Below are 24,689 nucleotides of genomic sequence, written 5' to 3'. Positions count from 1 at the left end.
GGTGTGCCCAGTGCTCCTCTAACGTTCCAAGCTGTCCTGTTCTCAGTGGCACTCGTCTTCAGAATAAAAGGGAATGTGCAAGGGATGACATTGGACCTTATGTTTTCATTGTCTAACTTGCCAAGAAGAGAAATATGTGTGTGGAGCAGGCTTAAGACAGTGAATATGTGTGCCATCTGGGTGAAATTATGAACAATAAAATAACTCTCAGCTGGAATTTCATGAGCAGCTAAACAGTGTCCATCTAGGGCATGCTGAATGAAAAGGACACGTCTAAAGTAAAACATGCTCACACAAGGAAAGTCCCCACAGTCTGGCATGAAGCCAGGTGCATACTGAATTAGGTCACTGCCTTAAGTGTGATGCTTCCCCACTTCAGAAGGATGTACTCATCCTTTGCAACAAGGAACAAAACCAGAATGCTAATATAATTTAAAAAATGTGAAGCATTTTCGATTAGCATGCTGGTCTGTTCCCTGGTGCTTAGAGAATCAATGAACTTTTTTGTAAGGAACAGAAACATTTCCATTGTTGAATATACAGAAGACCCTGGAAATGCAGAAAGTATTAACAACCAGGTGCCTCTGGAAAACCTGCAGATCTTTATAAGACTTGTGTGAGTCTCAGATGTCTCATTCTTTGGAGATCATACAGACTACTGCAAATAGACTAGTTCTGAAGAACTGATAGGAGTTAAATACCAGCATGCAATAATAGCAGGTGCAATTTAAAGTTTTGGAGCTTAATATTTAAGCTCTGAAATTCCAGGGACTTCTGTGTGATTACTAATTACCAGGTAATCTTACTGTCCTTTTTTATAAACTTCAGAATGTTCTATGTAACCCAATTAATTTCCCTATTGTGATTTTTGGGATCCCACGTGCTTTTGCTTGTTCTGGGGTTTCACAGCCTGCTTTCTCTTGTAATCATGTTCTACAGCCTAGTTACTGGAATTCCTAAAGTAGGGCTGTGCCAGACCAAATTCAGATCAAATTTGGGTTGTAAATATGCAAAATAAGGGCTTTTTCCCTCCCCTGTTCTCTGAAAAGAGAGGGTAGTGAAATAGAGTGCTCATAAGCTCTCCTTTTCCAATGGGAAAAGAAGGAAGGAAGATTCTTTCTGCTTTCACTCAGTCTGTGAAGTATTCAAGATAAAATGTGTCTTACTCCTTTGTGGTAACTTCCCTCAGCAGAAGTAATACTGAAGGAAAAAAAAAACATGTCAATTGGCTCAGTTCCCACTGCTTTAGCAAACTAACTTACCCATTCAGCTCTCCATGTGCAATTTAAAATTTTAATGTTCTACATAAGTGATTGCACAAACATTCCTGGCCTTTAAAGGCCACGGTGAAGCTCTAGTGGGAAAAACGCCTGTTCTTAATGGTGAAAAAATGGCCAAACAGCAGTAGGCAGTGCCTGTCTCTGTAAAAGGCTGTCTTGTTAACAGGATTGTCACTGGCCCATAGATGCAGGGTTTCAGCTCATGAAGGGATAATTAGAGCCTAGAAGGGCAAGCGGTGCTGTTCTCGTTGCTGCAGGAGTGGGTTATTGTGTATATTCCCTGGGCACCCCTCGGGGCAGGGCAGGGCCCCTGTCAGCCCTGTGCTCTGAGCAGGGGAAGGGCTCCTGGGAAGGGCCAGGAACCTGCAGTGTCCAGCAGGGAGTCCCTGCAGGGTGTGTTGGCTTCCCCAGTCCAGGCTTACCATAACGATGAATGTTTGGCCACAGTGGGAAAGGTGGCAAGAGCAAGAGTTCTCTCACTGCCCCCTGCTATTCTCTGGGGGAATCTTCATCTCATGGTACGTTGTGTCCTCTTGACACCGCATCAGGAGATGTGACCTCCCTTGCTTCTAAGACATGAATGAGACCTAAAGAAACTGTGTGACTCATCAAAGTTGAGCACAGGGCAATTTATTGGTGGAGCAATAATTGACTACAAAAGCCTACTAGAGCTCCATCTTCAGAGGTATTGATTTGTCAGTTAACAGCAATTAGTATAGTTGGGGCTTGATTTACTGATATTTTATGCAAGTTAGATAGTTTGGTCATTTTTCTGTATGCCTTTACTGATTGAAAATGTCAGCTTCTGCATGGAGTAGCTTTAGTACAGTTTAGCATTTACTGAGTTTTAAAGAAACTTATGGTTCTTTATGCTATTAATTGTGGCTTCACCTCTTGCAGTCTAACAGAACAAGAATTCAGTAAGAAATGTAATAAATCATCATATGGTTATCCTTGTACTAAAGAAAGCTTGGGATGATACTCTATCATTTCTGTGAAGTGGTTTTATCCTGTGGAATTTTTCTTCTGTCTCCCTTGATTCATCACATCTGGACACTGGTCAGTAGTCTGAGGATACATCTGGAATTGATGTATCTCACTCTTTATAGGCATTCAACTTGTATTTATATAATATTGTGTTTATGCAGTGAGGAGTGACTAAATTCTGGCTTGTCTGGACTTGAAAGGATGTTATCTAGTATTCAGTTGATAAAACTGTTACTTATTTTGTACCTGAGTCTCCAGTAGCTTTCCATGAGTTCCAGAAGCTTCAGTTTCAGATGAGTAATTGCCTTTAATCTGCTGTATTAAGAATTTCTACATAATCTGTGTAAATTATTTATTAACAGGGACTTCAGCACTACAAATACTAAAAACTGCTTTGAGCAGTCCTATAGACTTCAGCTGGACAACTGTTAAGGTGTGCAGCTCTTGCCAGACTTGGTGTGGATGATATGCCTGCAAACTTTGTGTGGCTGTGGCAGGCATTGCTGCTGGTGGTATCAATAAGGCACTTACAGGTCTTTCAGGCCTTGCAATTGGAGCTTTCTTGCAAGTGAAGATGCTGAATATGATACCACCAGTGATCAGGGGTGCTGATCCTGGTGCTGGAAGCTGAGTGGGAAGGGAGAAGTGTCACAGAGACACAATCAGGGAGACACAGTGCCAGGTGTTTGCTGTAAACACACGGGGAGCATTGTGGCACCTGAGTGGCTCTCAGGGTCAGCACAAGATGGGCTGAGTGGCAGCTGGCAGTGCCAGATAACTCTGCCCAACCCCTGCAGAAGGAGTATGGGAGTGAGCCATTTTTTTCTAGTCTCCTAAGGATAGTGAAACTAAACTGGGAGTCTCAGAACTTCCCCCAAACCATAATTGCATAACACAGTCAAAATGGATGTAGAGCTAATAGGTCCCTGGATAAATTTTAATGAGCTTCATTTATTTTATACAAGCAAATTTTAAATGAAAGTATTTTATTAATGTTGAAAGTAGACTAACATGCATTGAGCTTACTTCTTACTCTTTTATGCTGTCATTGAAGAGGCCCATAAAACATTTAGCTGACTCGGTGCTGAGCAGGACTTTTGGTATCCCACTCTTGCATAACTGTGGGCTGTTTCTCTGGTCTTTCCCTCTAGGTTGGTTTGGACAGTCATGTAAGAGTGTGACCCATGAAGTGGTCACTGCCTCTTCATGCTAGCCCAGCCATGTCAGAAGATGGAAATATTAGCAGATGGATAATCTCAGGATCCCTTTCATCAATCAGGGATTGGCGTTGAATTTTAATTTCTTTTGAATTAATCTGAAATGCAGGTTCAGTAAACTTTGATATTAAAATCTTTAATAATTTATTCATCAGTGAACAGTTATACCCTGAAAGGTATTTACTTAAAGTAAAAGCAAATGAAATTGCAAGCTTCTGCTGCTTCAAAATAGTTCATGGGGATTTTTTTTTAAATTGCTTTTTGAAGTAGTTTAGAGAAGTAGGAAAGACATGGGATTTGTTGCTATCTTTTTTTCCTCCCACAGAGTAAAACAAAGCAAAAAGGCCCAAGAAGGAATGGGGGAGTTAAAGCAAATGTGAAATAAACTGTGGTGAGACTATAAGAACCGTTACTGCTTTGGCTAGCTGTGTGACAAATGCATTTTATTGGACTGTCCATATTACTGTTTTCCAGACACTGTGTCAGAGGGAGTTGCTGATGCAAAACAAGAAATGTTTTTTTGCTCTCCCTTTATCACTCCTTGCACCATCGGTCTTTTGCATGTATGTGTTAGAACTTTGTTCATGTGTTTCTCAAATGACTGTCTGCTTTGTAGTTCTAATATGCACCTTTCTTTTAATTTTAGGTTCTGTCTTCGTTTTGCTGACTCAAACCACAGATTCCAAGGAAAGGAGGGGAAGTGGAATAAAATACTCAAGTGCCAGAGGAAAAGCAAGACTAGCCAATGAAAATTATTATTACTAAACTGTAGATTGCTGTCACACATAGTGGGGGGGGAAATTGCTGTCTGTTCAAAGCTTACAAAATTACTTTTGCAGATTTCCTTCACAAAACTTCAAATAAGCTAGACCCCTTCAACTAGGGCTGAATTAGGAAATGGAAATATGATTCCTTGCTGGTGTCTTCAGTCTTCCTCTGCCTTTGCAGTTTTTTTTTGTTTGGGGTAGGAAATCCTGAACAAATTGTATGGCGTCAGCCAGGCTTACAGTTGATGGTTATGGATGACACAGGAACTTCAGTTTTACATCTCTGCAATGACACCTGATTAAGGCAAAGCTTGAAAACTGCACATCTGCTATGTTACCAGAACTTGTAGTAGCTATTACAGTTGTGATTTCTCTTTAAGATTTGAAGTCTGGGGTGATGTCCCCTGGAAAGCAAGAGCAGATAATTAATCTTTTAGGATTGGAAGCAGAAATCATATGAGAATGCCCAGAAGAGGCTTAGTAATTCAAGCCAGGACTCGTTGGCTATTGGTGGGCCTTGCTTTACTATTCAGTTTAGTCCTGCTCATGTATTTGCTGGAGTGTGCTCCACAAACAGATGGCAATGGATCTCTGCCTGGTGTTGTAGGTGAAACCATGGGTAAAGAATACTATCAAGCTCTCTTGCAGGAACAAGAAGAGCATTATCAAAACCGAGCTACCAGTCTGAAACGTCAGATTGCCCAGCTAAAGCAAGAGCTTCAGGAAATGAGTGACAAACTGAAATCCCTGCAGGAAAAAAAGAGCCCTAAGGTGAATGGCATGAACTACCAGGGCACCAAGGAACAAACATCCAATGATCTCCTAGAGTTTCTTCATTCCCAGATTGACAAAGCTGAGGTGAGCATGGGGGCCAAGCTGCCTAGTGAGTATGGAGTCATTCCCTTTGAAAGCTTCACATCCATGAAAGTGTTCCAGCTGGAGATGGGGCTCACTCGGCATCCAGAAGAGAAACCTGTGAGAAAGGACAAACGAGATGAGTTGGTGGAAGTTATCGAGGCTGGCCTAGAAGTTATCAATAATCCAGATGAAGAAGATGGACAAGATGAAGATGATGGAGTGGGAGACAGGCAGCTGTATAGTGAAAATGATTTTATAGAAGGTATGTTTACATGCTTCCCAGCCCCTTAGCAGAATGTCACAACAGGCATTTAATGGGGTTTGTACTTTTAGGTGTTTTACTTACTTGAATGGAGTCTTGAAGAGTAATTGCACAATGAGAGCCTTTATTTCTGATGATGAGGATATTACTGCTTCATTATCTTGTGTTTTTCATGGAGTAACAAATGCATTTCAGAAGAACTCATCACAAGAGATGTACTGGGGAAGCTCTATCTGCTTAAAATACATATGCATTTGTAATTGATTGTAGGCAAAGTCAGTGTGACACAGCTGATTAGGGTACTAAATAACTGAAAGACTTTCAGTGAAACTGATGGCACTGGGAGGGAGAAATTGATTGATCTTTCTCCTTCCAGACTAGTTAAACAATCCAGTATGAAGCTACATGGTTTTTCTTCACTCATCTCTGTGCCACTTTAGTTAATAGTCAGGCATTTGAGTTCCTTAGAGCTGGCACAGTCCTGCTGGAGGGTGAGGTAGGCTGGGTTCCAGGCCTGTCAGCTGAAGAACCTGGTGTCCTGAATAGACCTTTCATGGTACACAGTTATGGGGTCTGCTGAGCTGTGCAGCCTTGAACTGTTCTCTTGTTTTCGGTTTTGTCTCAGTGCCTGTAAGTTTAATTGCAGAACACATTATTATAAAGGCCTATGTAGCAGTTAAACTTTGAACGCTTAGTGAGGCCCTTAAAAGGTGCAGTAGAGACAAATCCCTTAACAGGTGGCTTTCAGGGTGTGGTCTCCTGCAATGGAAATAAGTATTATCAAAAACTGCCCTAGTACCTCTTCTTCATAGTTACAGTAATAAATACAGTTCATGCTGCCATTAAAGACCAAAAGGTGGACCATGTTATAAGGCCATTACTATAGAAGGGCTTCTGAAGTGGGTACTGATAGCTGTATTATTAAGCAGACATGCTGGAGAAAGGTACCATAGGCCTTGAAATAATGGTTTCTTTCAGTCTTACATGATGTAATTGGTCTGTAGTGCAAAAAGTCTGTTTTTAACAGCTATTGTGTTTAAAGTTTGATGAAAGTACTGTTCTTCATTCCAGAAGGTGGTACAGGCCATGGAATCCATTCAGCTGGGTCAATGCAACACAGCCTGTGTTGGGCTCTTAGTACAGTTCTCATTTAAAACCCTATTGTTTTTTCCAGGGGTTATCATTCTTGGGCTTTATTTCTGCATTAAGTATTCAGCTGCTTTTCCATTGCTCTTTTAGATATTGCTTGTACTCAAGTGGATTTTTATTTTACCGTGACTGAAGTAGCTGTTGATTTTTTAGTGCACTGCCTTTAATGACAGACATTCAAGAAAGCAAGTAGTTTTAGGACCTTAGAATTACACTTCATACCTCTGCCTCTGTTCACACCAGAATTTGTTTTTGGAAATCAAACTCATTTCCTTTTGCTGTAAAGACAGTAACTTCAAACACAGGGTTGCAGGAACTATAGGGAAAGACAAGTCTTTAATGCTGCGTATGGGTGTGTTAGCAACCAGCCATAGTGTTATCTAGATCTATTAGTATCTGTCTTCAGACAGAAGTTGTGGATTGTGTGGGTATTCTGTGGGTTTTTTATGTGCAAATACGACTGGCTAATTTAGCCATCAAAAAAAGGCATCTTTTGAATGTTAGCATATATTTCTCCACCCCTGTTTTTCCTGTTTTTCCTGCAGTCAGAGTTTAGAAGCAGACCCAGGCAGTGTTGGTGCACACAGGTCCCTTGCCCTGCAGCCCTGTAAACAGGCTCTAGCACTCTGCCTGTGCACCCCCTTTTGGTGGAAGTGCAGTTGGAAAGCTGATGCCATTCTGTTTATAAAATACTAGTCCCTTAAGCTGTCCTAAGCTGGTAGGATCAAAGTGCCCAGCAGGTTTGGGATACCAGCTGAAGTCAGAACAGGTCCTGTAACTGTCTTAAGAGCACATCCAAATTGTTGCTGGATTACTGTTGCTCATTTAGAGAAACAGTTTTCTGTTGCTCATTTAGAGAAACAGTTTTTAAAGTTGGCTTCAGTTGAGGCATGTAATTTAAGTTCTACATCCTCTTCAGTTGGTAATTATTTTGTAATAAGTGGTTTGTGACTAAAGCTAGAGTATTGTGCAATTTGAACCTGGAGGCTGAGAAACTTGGTGTGTGGATTATTTTTTTTTTTCGCTTCTGGGACAAAAGAGAAAACATGGTACTGCATTAGTTAATACATAACCATCATGTTTTGTGCTCAATATAGATAAGTTGATTTTATATTCTAACTTGCAGGATTTTTTTCCTCAAAACTACTACATATCTATATACAAAAACTTATCCACAAAACTGTACTGCAAGAAATTTTTATTCTGAAGCCTTCTAGCTTGTTACCTTAGCAGGCTATTTTTATATAGGTCAATATTTGGTTCTGGGAATTATGTCTGCTCTTTTTCTAGACTTGTGAAATAGTAGACTAAACTTTGAACCATGGAAATTTTTGTGATACAGACTTTCAGGCACACTCTCCTTAGGGAATTTGGTGACTGTTTAATTAAGTTTAGAACATCTTTACTTATAGATTATTTTACTTAATGGTGTCTTTTAATGTCTGTTGATTATGTCTGAAGGTCTTTCCTAGAATTGCCTCTGATGCCCAGTGAGTTCAGTATCATTGTCTTCATTTGAAAAAACATAAAGAATTTTTTTTCTTACTGTGTTTAGGATTTAATCTATACTGGAGTAACTTGAGACAAGTAATACTAATAACTTGAATTTTAAATTGATCTTTCTGTTTTAAAAATAAGAATTTCCTAAATAAACTTTTTTCTGAAAAAGTACACTTACCATAATATTTATGGTAGTCTGAATCTACTGATTTTTATTACTCTTAACACTGGGCAGGCCAAAAAAGTTCCACGTGCATGCTGATGGATGCCAGCTTTCTTGTTGCACTCAGTGTTTTTGCAGTGTGTGCTCGGAGTAACTGTTCGTGCCTGACTGCAGGCTCAGCCCCTGTGGGCTCTGCACAGAGATGCTCTGGGTGGGGCAGGGAAGCTGTGTCCACAGCAGGGAGCACTCTGGCCAACTGCTGCCTGAACTCAGGTTACTTTTTTAGTGTTGCAAAACAGAGCAGTGATCCAGATCTGCTTTGGAATTCTGGTATGGCAGATCTGTCACAGCCACACCATGGTTATGTGCAGGCTTTGAGCAATAACACTAAGTAAAAAAAAAAAAAGATTTCTAAGTGTGTATTACAACTACAAAGATAACTTTCTGAAAACTTCAAATTGTTTTTCACAAAGCTCAGTTGACTTGCTCTGCTGATGAAGGGAAAACCAGCAAATTCCTCAGCTGTGTTTGCTGTACCTGTTTTCCTTTGCAGCAACCCATAATGAAATTTCCAGAATTCTAATATTAACAGAAGAAAAATCTGACCTGAAAAACGTCTTGTTGTGCAGTTACTGTTTGATAAACCCTTTGAAGTGTTTTTTTTCTTAGTGTTTGCATTAGATCTAAGTGTATGAGAAACAAGAGTATCCTGTTCCCCCTGGATGAAGAGTATCCCTAGAGAGGATAAAAGATGCAATTTTACATATTTTCACAAGTGAATGGATTTAGGATTATGAACAATAGACCTAATTGCTGAACTGCATGTTCTAAGATAGTCCTCCATTAAAAATAGATTTCTTTGAGATCAGTATTTGATAATATTGAGAAATAGAGAGTAATTCAGAGGAGATAATAGTATTGCCTCTGTCTGTTCCCTTTCACCAGAAGCATGTGACATTGAGTCTTGAAGGGTGATTGAGGAGCCTTCATGGACACACTTCACTATCAGTGTAACTGGCTTATTTGGGTTTACATTTATCAGTGTAATTGGCTTTTTTAATCAAGAGATTACAAGCTCTTCCATTGCACAAATGTTTAAAATTAACTGTTGGAAAATAGAAGCACTAGCATGTTTTCAGAAGCTAATTGGCAATTAGCTAATTGCTAATAAAGGTCTTGTTATTGAATCTCTAGCAGTGCTGTTTGGGTCCATTTCTCTTGCTTCTGTGTTTCCAATTGAAACTGGGCAAAATCAGGGAACTTTCTTTAGGTCAGCATTGAAAAAGAAGCCTTCCCACCCCCACCCATCCTTGGAATGGCAAAATCCTTTATTCCCATGCTGCAAGCTTCCAAGTTTGTGCCATCCCCATAACAATGTGGACTGCTGGCCGTGCAAACAGCCCCTGCCTGTGTGCTGCATAGGACCAGCAACTGGCCACTGTCCTGGGAGCTTCAGTGGAGAGCTCTCATGCACACCAAAAGAACCAGATCCATCTGCACTCACAGACCAAACACTGCCTGGTAGTTGTAAAGCAAGTAATATTCAAGGCAATAGAAGAACAGCTTTTTTGGCTTTCATAGTAACTGATCCCCAGGATTCCTCTGTTTAATTTGTTTGGTGAGAAGCAGAACTTCTGCGAAGGGAGTAAAGCTTCATAGACCAGGAATAGCAGCGGTTAAATTATTTCTGCTGCTTTTTACCTCTTTGCTTGTGGAGTTCTCTTTTGGATGGCAGCCAGTGTATGCTAGTTGCAAGGTGAGATAACAGGTTTTATTAAATGAGTCAGTTCCAAGTGTTAAAAACTTGAATACACTTAGAAGTAAACCAGATATGGGTTCTTTTTCTGGCTGTTCTCAAATCTGGCTTCTGTGCATAGAGACTTTAGTCCCATAAAAGTATTCAAATTAGTAGATTAGCAACAGAAGCTACCTCGTAGCAAGGAGAATAACTCCAGCAGTAAATACTATTTAAAAGAAATGTAGCTCTGGTAGCATGTTGAGATTCAAAAGTTTGGAATCTTGTATCTCAACAATTGAATGTTGGCTAGACTCTATTCCAATTTGAATTTGCATATTAAGGTCTTTATGAAGTTATAGCAGTGGGCTTTGCTTTAGTTTAATTTTTTTAAAATTAGTCTAGAAAGTTTTGCTCTCTACTTCAGCCTTCTGTTGTAGACTGTCATCTAAGCTTATAGTTTGATTTAAGGTAAGCTATTGGCAGCTGGTATGCTTTTAAAAAACTTCACTTATGTTGTAAATGGTATTTTTTTCTGTAAACAGCTATTGGATAGCAGAGAAAATAGTAAAATATAAAATACTGAAGGTTGATTTCCCCAGGAGTCCTAGTCCAAAGTATTTGCTGCCTATTACATGAAAGTGTGATGTATGAGCACTGTGGTGCATCAGCTGCTCCATTAACCAAGGTGCTGTTTTCAGCTACAGTGCTGGAGTGTGCAGCACAATGAGTTGGAATGGAAAAGGGTTGAGAGGGATTTAAAATCTTCTGCTGCTTCTGGCAGTCAGCACTGTGGGCTTTCATTGTTTGAAACACCATTTTCAGTGCTTAATAATTAGTATTTAATTATTAGTAATTAATAATGATTTGAAAATAAGCATTAAAATGTGATGCATAATTATGCATCTCTGTGCTGACAAAAGCACAAATATGGATTTCAGTCTCTTAAAGGAGAGCATTGCAGAACTTTGTTCAAAGGGTTAAAGCCTCTCAGCTGAGAGCTTCAGTCTTCACTGACTTGCAGTGTGATGGACTGGAAGTGCATTGTCCACGAGACAGGCTGCATTACACAGCTGGGCATGGGAGGGCTGCAAGGAGCTTGCTGTAAAAGAGAGACTGCTGGGCAGAAGGAGGGAACATCAGTGAATGAAACTGGGTTTGGTTTGGGGATGGAGGCTGGAGCAGAGCAACACGGAGGTGGATTTAGAGAAAGGATTTTTTTCTTTGTGAATGGAATCTGGGATATAAAGAAAGAAGTTAGGTCAAGGTGGTATGCACATTCCTTTGCTTCTTGTGTTGAAAGAGAAGGGAACATGGAGAATACTTGCCTGGGCAGAGGGAGGGACACAAAGCTCTGTCATCCCTTCTTTCTGGTTCCTGAGACAGTCAAACTCAAGGTGCTCTAAGGTGAGAGCTGCTTCCTTTGCATACTTTGTCTGGTGTTGATTTCAGTTGCAAAAAAAGACAACAAAAAGGACACTTATCAATGCTGGGTACAAAAGAGAACCTTTTGTGTCACTGGTATGGTTTGCCTGCTCTGTGGCCTGCCACCAGCTGCTTTCTGGGCGGGAGCCTGGGAGGGATTTCAGCTGCTGAGGAGACTGGCTTGGAGAAGGGGCAGTTCAGGCAGCCAGGTGCAAGGAAATGCAGCGTGTTAGGGCAGGGGTGTGCATCCCTCCCACTTGGGAACGTACAGCTCTTTGTAGCTTTCTCTATGGTCTGGGCGGCCACTTAACTGGAATGTTATGCCAGTTCATGGTGTAGCTTGTGATTCTTCTGGATAATATATCTTTTTCTTGCTGGTGAGAGGAAAGCAGAGATGGGATGAACGTATGTCATTTTTGTTGGAGGATTTTTCCTGTCATCATTTCTTACTCTCAGGTTAGCATAGATATGGAATGATGAGCCTCAGTCCTTTCCTGTGTGATGTCAAATTAGAGTCTGTTGGTTTAACTTCCTTCTTTGATGGCCCTTAAAGGCCCATGTTCTGAAAGGGCCAGATTTTTTTCTAACCATTTGGAGTAAAATATCTCTCAACAGATAGTCCTGTTTCTGGAGGGACTAGCACTTTGGTCCTAAAGTGTGACAGCCACATAGAAAAACTTCTGCCTATGTCCTTAGAAGACTATGGACCACTTATTTGTCTGATAGAAAACATTAATTACTGGTCAGCAGTGAAAACAATTTAAAAGCATTCCAGCATTATCACACAGTTGTTTTGTTTAAATGCCACATGTCAGATTTTGCAGACTTTGTCAAGCAATTACTGTCATTTGTTCTGCCCACAGAACAAATTTTGCTTTTCTTGTGGTGATTACTGGCCAGATGATCTCAGATTTTACTGTGGGCTAGCTCAGTGCTAGATGCTTACTGAAGGGCTTAAGAACAGGCAATATGAGACTTCAGCCATCCTTTTCCTTAGTAATTAGCTGAATTCCCTTTTTGTTGGGAAGACCCAACTCCAATAGAGGAATTGGCGTAGGACCATGAAACCTGTCTCTAAGAAGTAGGGGAAGCTGGAGTTAATTTGGGATTGTTTCTCAGGTCTGACTAAAATGGTAGAAAGGTGACTGTGATGGATAACCCTTTGTGGACATTTCCTATAGTTTTAGGAGAAACCCAGAAGCTTTGCCCTCACTTCTTTAGTTGTAAAGAGAAGCAGTGTGTCTGAAATAAAACTGCTGGGATCTTTGACTTTGATATGACTTGTGTGACTTATTCTTCAGGTTACTATCGTACAGAGAGAGATAAGGGGACACAGTATGAGCTGTTTTATAAGAAGATGGATGGCATGGAGTACAGGCATGTCACCTTGTTCCGACCTTTTGGACCCCTCATGAAAGTGAAGAGTGAAACAATTGATATTTCTAGATCGATCATTAACGTTATTGTTCCTCTTGCTGGAAGAACTGAGGCATTTGCACAATTTATGCAAAACTTTAGGTAGGTGCATGAGATTTTATAGTGAGCTATGTTCCTGATTTTCAGTATTTTGTTTTGTTTTCAAAGTGAATTCCTGTTCTGGTTGAGTTGCAGCAGAGCTAATGATTCCAACATTGTGTGCGACTGCCTTGGGATGTTTTTAATTGAACCTACTGTATGGAGAAAACATTCCTTCTAAAAGGGCTTAAGAGATTCTCTAATTGCAGCAAAATGACCAAAAGTCAGAGTCATTGTGAACCTGGACACAGATGATTTTGAACATAATTTGTGTATTTGCATCAGTTGGGGAGTGCCTGTTTATAAAAGAAGGTATTGGAATGTGACACACAGTATTGGAATGTGACACACAGTATTGGAACCTTCTGATGTAAATGGGCAAGATGGGGAAAGAAGGGAAAGCATCTCTTCTTGTTTTCTCTGAAGCCATTTGATGATGGCCAGAATACTTCAATCTGCTAATTCTTTTTAATGCTGTAGCTTTTAAGTACCTAAAGTTTTTTGTTGTGTTTCAGGTATTTACTAATATCAGCTTATCTTTGTGCTTACAGGGATGTGTGCATTCATCAGGATAAGCGTGTTCACCTCACAGTGGTGTACTTTGGACAAGATGGTCTATCAGAAGTGAAAAGCATCCTAGAATCTGTGGCTAGGTAAGTATGTCAATCCAACATCAGTCAGTAAAACTGGCATTTTAAACAGCTTTTAAAAAAGAATGAAGAAATAAACCAAATAAAGCTAATACTCCAACACAGGTTACTGAGAAATTCATTATTTATTTACTGTACCCTATTTATGGTTGCCATTTTACAGCTTAGGTTGCAAAAGTTTCCTGAAGACTACTAAAAATCAAGTTATAGCCAGAAAAGACTTTGAGGCTTCTATCTGACAGTCCCAAAAACAACAGGGATGAGTTTTGCAGTGGATATTCAGTCATGCTAACAGATTGATTAGAGTTGAAGTTCTTTGGAACTGGGATGTACATTTTAATACCTCACTGGAGAAACAATTTTATTTAATTATAAGGAAGAGAAATGTAGTAGTCAAAGTTGGCTTGTACTTACTCTCAGCTGTAAAATAACTTTAAGCAGGGTTCATCATGGCTGTCTCAGCATTACATCAGTAAAATTCACAAACGTGTCTTTTATGGTTTTTGTTCCAGAGAGATGGGACAGGTGTCAGCATCCTTCACCCTATAGCCAAGGGGCTCCTTCACCACCTGAGCTCTTGCACCCATCCCTGAGCTGGGAGCCTCCTTGAGCTCTGGTGTGGTCCCTGTCTCAGGATGCTGGCCAGGCTCCTCCCCATGGCACAGACTAGGCACAGGCTGCTTTGTCACCAGCTTGGAGGTGTGATGGAGAGCTGGCCTGATACTTAAGGGCATCTCGTAGGAAGGGAGGAGAGAATTTCTGCATTTGCTGCTGCAGTCTCCCTAGCACCTGCTGTGTGCTGTACCCCTCCATTTTTGAGGCCTGTGCTGCCTGCCCTGCTCCCTGTGAGATGTCCCTCAGAGCAGTGACTCAGTGCTGCAGGCTCGCTGGCCATTTACCAGATTCAGTGTCTTTTTAGTGGTGCTGCTGTTGACTATCTTCACTCTGTTCTCTTCAAGCATTGTCCTCTGAAGTGTCTCTGAAGCAGACACTTAACTTTGCTTGAAGATGTTCTCTGAGTGTGTTTCCAGTCTCCTTTGGCTGCTCCTTCCCTCTTCTGCTGGGAGTACAGGCATGTGTGCTAGTGGTGACCCGTGAGGAGAAGCAGAGTGCCTGGCTTGTGGTGGCACTGTCACACAGGTGGCCTTTGCCCCATGAGTCTGGTCATGCCAGCACTCTGGCTTCCTGTTTGCCCTCTTCTCTGAGCTAGTGAAGACAGATATTTCTGTTGGTCAGGTTTGTGGGGACAAATTTTAGATGCCATTGTAGCTCATGGAGTGTTTTGATTCATGTCAGTTAACAAAAGGCCTTTTAATCTGTCTGAATGATTAAACATGAAGTTACAAAGACTGATCTCTGTCATTTTACAAGGCTTAAAATTAAAATAGACAACTAAGTGTAACATTTTTTTTCTCATTCTGATCATATAACTGTTTTTCTTTTTAAATTTCTGGAATGAAATTCCTGTAAAGTACTAAAAAACCTATCAGTGGTCCCTCTGCCCCTCCCCACAGATTGATTTTGGGTTTGGCTCTGTTTTTCTTGTAGAGAAACTGACTTCAACAATTACACGCTTGTCTCTCTGAATGAGGAATTCAACCGGGGCCGAGGACTCGACATGGGTGCCAGAGCCTGGGAGAAGGGCGAGGTGCTGATGTTCTTCTGTGATGTTGATGTTTATTTCACAGCCGAGTTCCTCAACAGCTGCCGCTTAAACGCTGAGCCCGGTACGTTCCCCTGTTGTTGCTGGGAGGGAGCCTTGTCACCCTGACTTCAGCTGACCTGTGCTGGGCATGGAGAAAACAAGGAAAACTCAGCTAGAATGGTGGGGCTTATTCAGTACCTCACACCCTGGAAAACTAATCACACTCTGCACAAAAGGCAATAACATTCACACTGAGAAATAACTTCTGCCTTAGTGTAGCTTGTTTTAAGAAGATGTCTTTTTTTGTACAACATACAGTTTTCATGTTTTCTTCAGATTGAGTTTTCTGAAAGAAAGCTGGACAACTTAATTACTGTAACAATTAGACTGCATGTAAATCTGTATCACAAAACTCAGAGTAACACTCTACAGTGGAAGAGGACTCCAAGTTTGGTTTATCTCTTCTCACACGTGTATGGCCAAGACATGTCACAAAGGAATGGTTTTCAGTAGAGCTACAGTGTGCTCCGTGTGGAACCTGAGCTCATGTTCCACTGTTCCATCCCAAGCTCTGAAATATTGATTGTTTTTCTAAGTTTGTGTGATGCTTGCTTGTTCTACAAGCTTCTGCCGAGAAGGGTAAAGCTTTCTTGAGTTAACAAGCATGCTACCGAAGATTTCCTTCTGTCAAACTGTTTGGGTTCTTTTTTTAATGCTTACTCGTTTCAAATTTGTTGCAGTCATAAACCATTTTCTCCAAATGTTAATTTGGAATCAATAGATGTTTTTTCTTCACCTTACAAGCAGGCAAGAAAGTTCTTCCAAAGCCAGATATTTGGGTTCTGTTTCTTGATTTTTCTTTCATTTCTGTCTGTCTCTGTTCTTTATGAAACAAGTTGTATAAATAATGGGAAAAATTTTGGAGAGGAGTATTTTGTGAGCTTTAATGAGAAAGAGTTCAAGACACTCCTTGAAATTCATACTGGCAGTTTGTCACCTTTGTTTTAAATGAAATCTGAAAATGCTGCTCACTCCTTCAGAGTTCATGCCCAAGTCAGGATAGTGAATATTCTTGTGGACTGTTGTTGTCAATACTTTTGCAGCATTGGTGATGCAAGACATTAGTGGAAAAATATTTACCTGGCTTCTACAAGAGACACAGAACTGGTGTTTTCAGCATAGTCAGGATTCTCATGATGCTTGATGCCCTTGCAGGATATCCTGGGAGCACCTGCTTTTACATGTTTGTGGACAGAGATAAATTCATAAAATTTAATAATGCAAAGTGTTACTTGCATTTGATTAGTTTTACTGCATATCATTATTGCAGGAATTTTTCAGTCACCTGGAATGATACTGAGATATCTAATATTTTATATAAGCATGTATAACTATATATAAAAGTTAATCCAGTGTAATATGTATAATATGCATAGATATGTATTTTTTTTAATCCTAAGGGCTCTGCTCCACTGGATGTTACAGGCTTCCTAGGTGGGAAATCTTAGCAGCTAGAACTTGTTTTTATTTATTTCCACTAGAGGCCTAATAGGTAATCTCTTCCATAAAAAGAGTGTTTCTGGTTTCTTTTTGCCTTCAGAAAGCATGCCCACAGTGAGTAACAATTATCTTTTGACTTCCAGGGAAAAAAGTTTTCTATCCTGTGGTATTCAGCCTTTACAATCCTGCTATTGTCTATGCCAACCAAGAAATACCACCTCCTGTGGAGCAGCAATTGGTAAGCAGCTTGCTTTATTCTGGGTAGAATTAGGTGTGCTTTGTATTAAAACAAAAGTAAGTCTAACTTAATAGTCTGTTTGGGATATCTTGTGACCTTTGGCACTGCATATCTAAACAGTTTTCTCCATTATGGACAAAGCACTGGGAAAAAACCTTCCCCCTAGTTTAAAAGAAGTAATTGCAATTAACCAAATGAAGTTGGTAGTTCTGATCTGCTGCTTATTGTGGCTTGACAAGCCAGTCTTTTAGGAGGATGGTGGCATTGCATGGCTGCAACTTTCATCTTATGTTCCAGCAAACAAAGCATTGGTGAAAGGCAAAAACCTCTGAATGAAGTGTCCAGTCTGGCTCTCTTTTGAGAGACTGCATGGATGAAATTGGGTTTTGCAGCTTATACTTCTGAGATGGACAGGTTTAGAAGAGGAAAAGAAGAGAGTAGTATGAAGAAGAGCTGTATTAAAAGAGAAACATAATAGCCCTCATTCCCTACGCTGTTTGCAAGGATCCTGCTGAAAGCCAGAGGGAAGGTTTTGCATAGTCTTGGATAATCACAGCTGAGAGAGGAGTGATCTGCCTGACAGCTCTTCTGTCCACTCTTTTAAACTTAACAGTATTATGGTTTTGACTTCAATCACAAAGCTTACTTTTCACGTCATATCGGATCAAGAGACAAATGTGGCCTTAGAAAATGGGTAGGAAATGGAGTGTTGGGAACAGATGATTTAGCCATGGGCTCATTTAGTGCTTGGTCTGGGCAGATACATAGAAAATAGAGGTGGTGCAGCAGAAACTGCTGTGGAAACTGCTGTGAGGTCGAGTGGAATTGGAAGGCAGAGGGTGAAGTGAGCTGCAGGTTGCTGGGAAGCCCCCCATGAGTGCATGACACAGAAATACCAGAAGTGTTACTATGCTCTATCCTGCCCTGAACAAATGATGGGAAGAGCTTAGCTTTCTGCAAAACCAAGTGCAGTGTACCTCCTTGGTTGTATTGTACATTTCAAAATTGTACTGGTTTAAAATTGCAGGTGCACAAGAAGGATTCTGGTTTCTGGAGGGATTTTGGCTTTGGGATGACTTGTCAATATCGGACAGACTTTCTGACTGTTGGTAAGATGAGACTAAAAATAAAAATTGTGTGTTTAAAAAGTGATTCTCTGGTCTTAACTAATGACAGGAAAGTAATACATTTATTTCTTGTATTATTTCCCCAGGCCCAGCAGTCAGACTTGCTTGACAAGTTTGACCAATGAGATAAATTAGCTTTTCTGGATTTTGATGTCCCATCTGTTGAGTGTATCAAAAGACACAATAGTTTTAGTAGAAACATTTAATTTTAGAATTTTTTTAAATAGTGGTGGGGTTTTTTTTTTTGGTCCTTTGTGTCTGTCTGAAGCAAATGAATCAAGTTTAAGAAACATGTCACTCAAATAAGCCATTCACATAGACAAGAAGCATTCAAATCCTTTCTTTTTAATAACCTAGAGAAGTTGAATACAGTTGTTGGAGTCTTTAGCAACGTGCTTTGCCCCCCCTTGTGGCATGTTCTTAAAACTGAGAACAGCTTGGTGTGCTTAAATGTGGAGGATAGTGCTGAGCATAGTCTGCCAGAAGATGTAAATCTGCCAGAAGATGCAGTGACACAGCCCTGCGTGCTGTCTGGTGCCTTGAATGCAGGCTGATTGCTAAGAGCAGTCACACTGCCATCTGGATGGTAGTGCTAAATGAGGACTGCATAATTCTGGAGTTTTGAAATTGTACAGGAGCCTGGGTTGCTCTTCACTGTAGTCCTGGAAAAACAAGAGAACTTAAAATGGTGAACCGTGTTCCTTTCCTTAGTCCAGCCTTTTGAATTGTGACCTGTGGAGTAATTGCTGGCATTGTTAGAGAGGATTTCTCATATGGGCATGACTGCTTCCTTTTCCAGCTGCTAAAATCCATTATGCTTCCTAAAAATAATTCAAAAGCATACCAAGTGAGGTTTGCCTACAGTTTTCTGCAGCTGTCACATGGGATGTCATGCATAATGCAGTTTGGAGACACTGCTCTAAGAGACTTTCTGAAGTCAGCAGATCTGTGTCCTGGGCAGTTCCCACCACAAAGGATGTGCCATCCTTGCAGCTCCTGTCCCTCTGATTGGCATGCCATGGCATGGGAAGCTTAGCTAATTGCTACAGAATTTCTGGAACGTCATCTGGTAACAGGTTAGGCATGAAGCGTTGCTGTCCTTGCCCGTGTGCCCAGGTAACGATTTGTGTCTCTGCAGGGGGCTTTGACTTGGAGGTGAAGGGCTGGGGCGGCGAGGACGTTCACCTGTACAGGAAGTACCTGCACGGGGAGCTGGTGGTGGTCAGGACGCCGGTGCCCGGGCTGTTCCACCTGTGGCACGAGAAGCACTGCGCCGACGAGCTGACCCCCGAGCAGTACCGCATGTGCATCCAGTCCAAGGCCATGAACGAGGCGTCGCACTCGCACCTGGGCATGCTGGTGTTCCGCGAGGAGATCGAGGCGCACCTGCGCAAGCAGGCCTACAGGACTAACAGCGAGGCCGCGGGCTGAGGGGCTGAGCCCGGGGACTTCGCTCTCAACCAGCACCGCTCTACAGCCTTAATGCAGCTCACAAACACAGTGCCTCTCTTTTTCAGTGAAGAACAGCTTAAAGGGTTTTTGGTTCTCGTGTTTGTTTTCCCAGTAATCCTTTGACTGATACCCACATGTGTGAGTTCAAGCACCTCAGCTAAATTGGAGGGCCCACGTAGTTCAAGGAAAGTGTCTTCAGTGTCGACTGGAAAAATCTCTGGAATGTACAATTCAACACTTTTCCATGTGGTACATCTCTGTTCTTATGTTTGCATTCTTTTGAGAATTAAATGAAAAAATCTTTCGTGTCTTGAGTATTTTCAGTCTGTATGGCTCACTGCACTGTGACTTTAGAAGGATCCTATACTTAGACTCCATTGTAGAAACAAGAGAAAGGTGGGGGAAAATAATCTCACCATGAAAGGTACATGGACATGCGGTGCAGGGTGCTGATTCCACAGCAAGGGCTTGTGCCTCATTTGCTGTATAACAGACATTGACATGGTTGAATAGAGAATAATTTGGGGGGTGGGAACGAAGATCCTTTTAAGTGGAATTTTAGAGCATATATGGAAGTTCACACTGTGAAGGAAATGCCACCTTCTTATTTCAGTGATGGAAGTTGGGAACATTCCAGCTTGGTGTTTCTGTGCCTGCTCTTTTCCCACACTAGATGCCATATCCCTTCTATAAACTGAGCTGTGCTATTAAACTTGTTTGCTTAAATATTTTTGGCCTTCACTCCTTCTTATTCCAAGGCCCTGCCTATGTATCTCATCCTTTAAGTTGAGGAACCACCTTTTCATTCCCATATTAATTTATTAGAGGCCTGTTTGCTGTTATGCCAATATTTTCCGTGTGCATTCTTTCTCTTTTGGGCATTCGTCTGACATGTTTTTGTAAGGTGTCCTATACTCATAGTTGTTTCAGTGGCTGAAAAAGCAAGTGCTATTACAGTCTTTCTTTATACCATGCTCTTCATTATACTGATCATCCTAGCAGCCTTACTTTTTCAGTTTGCAGATGTTTTAGGGTTTTGGTTCTTTATCCTCTGGGTCAGTTTTTTTTTTGTTTGTTTTTTTTTCCTGGTTTTTCTTTTGTTTATTGAATTTTTTTGAGCATGTTTAAACAGAATTATGCTGTGGTCTCATTAGTGCCTTGTACAATGGCACTACTACTTTGGTACTTACCTTTTGGGTGTTTTGGGATGCATAAACAGTACAAATGCAGGCAGGTCATTTTTCTCCATGTTGTCTTATATGATACCGTATGGCATGCCTCGTTTTTTAATACATTTGTTTATAGAATGAATGCAGAGAATGCTAATTCAGTGGTTAAACCATTTGCATGGTTTCTGCTGAATTTTCATACTAGTTGCAAACCTTTCTCAAACCAGGTAATTAAGATCTGTTTATGGGTTTATTTTGCTCAAGAATTCTGAAGATTTAATGATTGATTTCTGAATAGCAGATATGCTGTGCAAATAGTTCTGGGCACTGATCCTTTTTTATATGTATATAAAATTTGCCTTTATGTAACTTATTGTGGAGAACAGTGTACTGTATTGTACTTAGAGTGAAGAGAATGCATTGCAGGACTTCTTGCAATTTATATTCTCAGTATAATAAATGGAATTTCTGCATTTTAGAAATTGTTTTAAGCTGTTTCTTTGAAATATGTTTTTACAATAACATTGTATAGAGCATAACACACTGGATTCAAATAATATTTGCTGTGAGAAGTTCAACCAGCTCAGTTTTGCATCTCAGGTTCTACCCAGACCAGATACCAGAGTTTGTTCCTTGGACAACTTAAATTTACACCAGATTTACCTCACTTGGATACCTCGGTTGTTGCTAACAAAAATTGTAGGGTCCTGGCGAGGACAAGAGGAAATACATTGGTGTTATGACTTGGGGTGAAGATACAAGTGGGGCACTCTCCTGAGACTCCAGCCTTTAAAACTCCAGGGCAGCTGCTGCTGTCCTGGCTGCACAAGAAAAATCTATTCCAAATTGCCTCTCCCTGGCACCAGCGCTGCTTGGCAGCCCTGGAGTGGACACAGAGCTAGGGCAAGGCCCAGCATTGCTGCACCGCAGCTCTCAGATCCTGCCTCAGGAGGATGCACTTGTCCCAGTTCTCATGTTTTGGAAACATGGCAGAGTGCTGATAGCCAGGTGTCTCAGGTTCTGCTGTTTTCCACTGCGTGGTTGTGCTTATCAGCAACAGCGAGGGAGATCGGTGTCAGTGTCCCCATCTGGGTGATGAAAGCCGATGTGTGGTGGTGATGGGGGAGGTCTGGAGATGAATGGAGTCACCAGGAACCACTTGGGAAACTTTTTTTCCATTCAGTATCCCAAAAGGTAGAAGCAAATGCATTGGGGTTAAAAGGAAGTCAGAACACTTAGAAATGTTTATTATGTGGGTTGGGCAACATACACAAGTGTTCCAAATGGCTCATGAGTTGAGGATTTCTGATGTTACAGGAGCCCTTGCAGGCCCAGGGTTTGTCTTGTCTTAGTTCAGCTCCCTGCAATACCCACCTGTGTAGGTGTTGCTGTGGCACACACCAGCTCTGTGCGCCCCGTGTTTGAATGCACACCATGGCCTCTGCAATGGGGCCAGGACAGAAATAGGGATACGCCTTTATTAAAGACAAAGTGAGTTCAGTTACCTGAGCTTGTTCAGCTTCTGACTGCCTTTGGGCACAGCCACACTGTGCTGCAAGCACGTGTTTGTGAGCAGCAGTGTCCCAATTACTGCTGGGAGCTGTGACCCAGGGCAGGGATGCTCTTTCCCATGTAAATGGGTAACTCTTCCTTGGATGTCTTTCCTTACTTCATCCAAGAAACTGAGCAAGTTAGTTGTGCTTCAAACATAAAAATCTCTTGCTTGGGAGCAAGACCTGCTTTTGGCTTTCCCAAGCTGTGCTCTGCCTGCAGAGGAAGAATAAATCCCACATTGCTTATTTAGTGCTGCTGGGGCACTGCAGGGGAGAGTGACAGTGTCAGCCCTTGGAGTCACAATCTGTGTGCCCAGGGTCGGGGCTTGGGTTACATGGCCAAGTGCTGGGCCTCGTCCTCCTGTTTTGACAGATGCTGTTTACATAACACACTTTTTTTGAGCTGTGGTCCAAGTGTTTTCCTGGAGGAGTCACTGTGTTTTAGTGCTAGAGTAGTAAATATAGTAACACTTATTTAAATAGGAACATGCTCCACTGAATCATGAAGTAATTTTTGATTCTGTTGCATGCTGTTCACATAAATTGTAACCTTTTCCAAGGAATATGTAAGCTGTAGCCTTCCCTAGAGAGAAGTGTTCTTCATTAAAGGAAGTCAAGATGAGATTAGTTCAGGGTGGACTTTTAGTTTAGACCCTTGCAGGAATGAATGTGGGTTGTGCTTTTGAAATTGTTTAAAAATATGTTCTTCAATTAGACTAGTAGATACTGGTTTAGAGAATCAGTAAATACAGATGGAAAACTGGAAAAAACTTAGGAAAATACTTCTGGGTCTCCTGAATCCAGAAGAAAATACTGAGTTTTTTAGTTCCATAAGGGCCTTTGGACTCTGAGATCCACACACCTGTGAAAATCAAAACTTAGTTGTAATCTGTGTTCAAGAAGAGAACGGCATCAGGAGGGAAAGAGAAGTGGTAGGTGAGCCCTAACCACTTGTACCTGAATGCAGACATTTAAATGGTTTTAGTTCATGCCAAAATATAAACTAGAACAAAATTTCTTCCTTGTCAGATCCATGAATGAAAGTAATAAAGCTTCAAATAACCTTTAAAATGGTGTTTCAGCATAAGTTAGTAACTTATTGGTGCATCAGTGTAACGATAAAAGATTTCTGTGTATCAAAAGTAAGTGTAGCTTTCATTTGCCTGAGGTGTTCTTGCTGACTGTGACTCCCAAATACATCTAAAGGGGACAAATCATTCCAATTTGACTCAGCTGTGAAGGGAAATGAGGATAACGAGCTTGAGCTGTGTCTCGTTGATGCCCCAGTGATGCTCACCTGTTCCTTGTTGGGCCTGAGGGGCTGCCCTGGCCCAGGTGCTGGCAATGACCACGGCAGCTGGGCTCAGTTAGCCCTGGGCAAGCACTGCCTGCCCTCCCTTGGGACCTGGAGCTGGCAGCGAAGGGTTCTTCTCCTTCTTTTCCTAGAAATCTGGCTCTCTCCTGGCTTTGGGTGAGTGTTTTATTATTTTATTATTATTATTATTTGTTATTTTTGAGATTGCACTAGAAAGGGAACAGCTTCTACCTTTTTGTTAGGAAGCCTTATGTGCTTCTGTGGAGGTTGGCCTAAAGAGTAGCGGTTGGAGCTGGGATCTGCATGGAAGTGCTGTGCAGCAAAAGTACTTCTGACCTGCAGGTAGAATGTTAAATAAATCCCTTTTACATGTAAGTCTAAGTGTTTGCATTAGGTCTTATTTAAACACAGCTTTGTTTTGGCTAGCTTAGTCACTTCCGGGGTAAGGTAAAGAAGTCCCCCTGAACTTGGAGTTTGTGGTGATTTAACTGGTTTATTTGAACTGCTCTAAATGTGTTTGTTATGTGGTGAGTTTCTCTGGAGCATTTTAAGTTCTTACAGCTTCAAGGTTGCCTTGTAGCTACAGGGCTTGTATGTACCACATCACTGAAGTGTTTTGACCTATGTCCTCTCAGCCTTCTCTATCAATGGTGTAAAAACTCTTTGCTGGTATAAGTTAATTTAGCAAAGGCTTTAGTATTTTTTTTCATAGGTAGAATACTTTGCATTTGTACTTGACTTGCAGGCGTAGGAGGACATGAACTCATTCCTCATTCGTTTGTGCAGGGTGTTTCTTTTGGGGTTTCTTTATCATTGCTTTGCTGTTTGCAAATCCAGGTGGGAGCATGTGCTCTTTGCCAGCACCTGTGAATTCTCAGGCTTTGAGTAGAAGTGCTGTTTTTAAAAAAGGCTGTATCTGTGAAGTGAAATGTAAGGCAGAGGCTATGGGACAGCCTTCATGGATGTGCTGTCTGACCTGGCTCCCACTGAAGGCAAATGTGCCCAGGCTGCAAAGTCACAGCTGTGAAACAACAGGGAAGCTTCTCCTGTGAGGAAAAGGGGAAAATGAGATTGTCCCAGTGCGATGGATGTGGAGGAGACAGGAGGAGAAGCTGAGCAGAGCTGTGGAAACACGAGCTAGCAGGCACAGCGTGGCTCTGGCCCTGTGAGAGCTCTTTGCAC

At 41.3% G+C, this 24,689-nt stretch overlaps 1 protein-coding gene across 1 annotated transcript; it reads left to right on the top strand.

The window, feature by feature from the left end:
• The first annotated feature begins 4,162 nt into the window (after positions 1 to 4,162).
• Positions 4,163 to 21,121, top strand: CSGALNACT2 (chondroitin sulfate N-acetylgalactosaminyltransferase 2). Its single transcript, XM_058810430.1, has 7 exons — positions 4,163 to 5,371; positions 12,645 to 12,861; positions 13,410 to 13,511; positions 15,057 to 15,235; positions 16,797 to 16,891; positions 17,919 to 18,000; positions 19,157 to 21,121. Exons 1-7 carry the CDS (start codon positions 4,708 to 4,710, stop codon positions 19,447 to 19,449), a joined length of 1,632 nt encoding a protein of 543 aa, XP_058666413.1. The 5' UTR covers positions 4,163 to 4,707; the 3' UTR covers positions 19,450 to 21,121.
• The last annotated feature ends 3,568 nt before the right edge of the window (positions 21,122 to 24,689 follow it).

The sequence above is a fragment of the Ammospiza caudacuta genome, chromosome 9, assembly GCF_027887145.1.
Source record: "Ammospiza caudacuta isolate bAmmCau1 chromosome 9, bAmmCau1.pri, whole genome shotgun sequence".
In the NCBI taxonomy this organism is placed as follows: Eukaryota; Metazoa; Chordata; class Aves; order Passeriformes; family Passerellidae; genus Ammospiza; species Ammospiza caudacuta.
The sequence above is the reverse complement of the archived record's forward strand: the minus strand, read 5'-3'. Positions and strand labels throughout refer to the sequence as shown.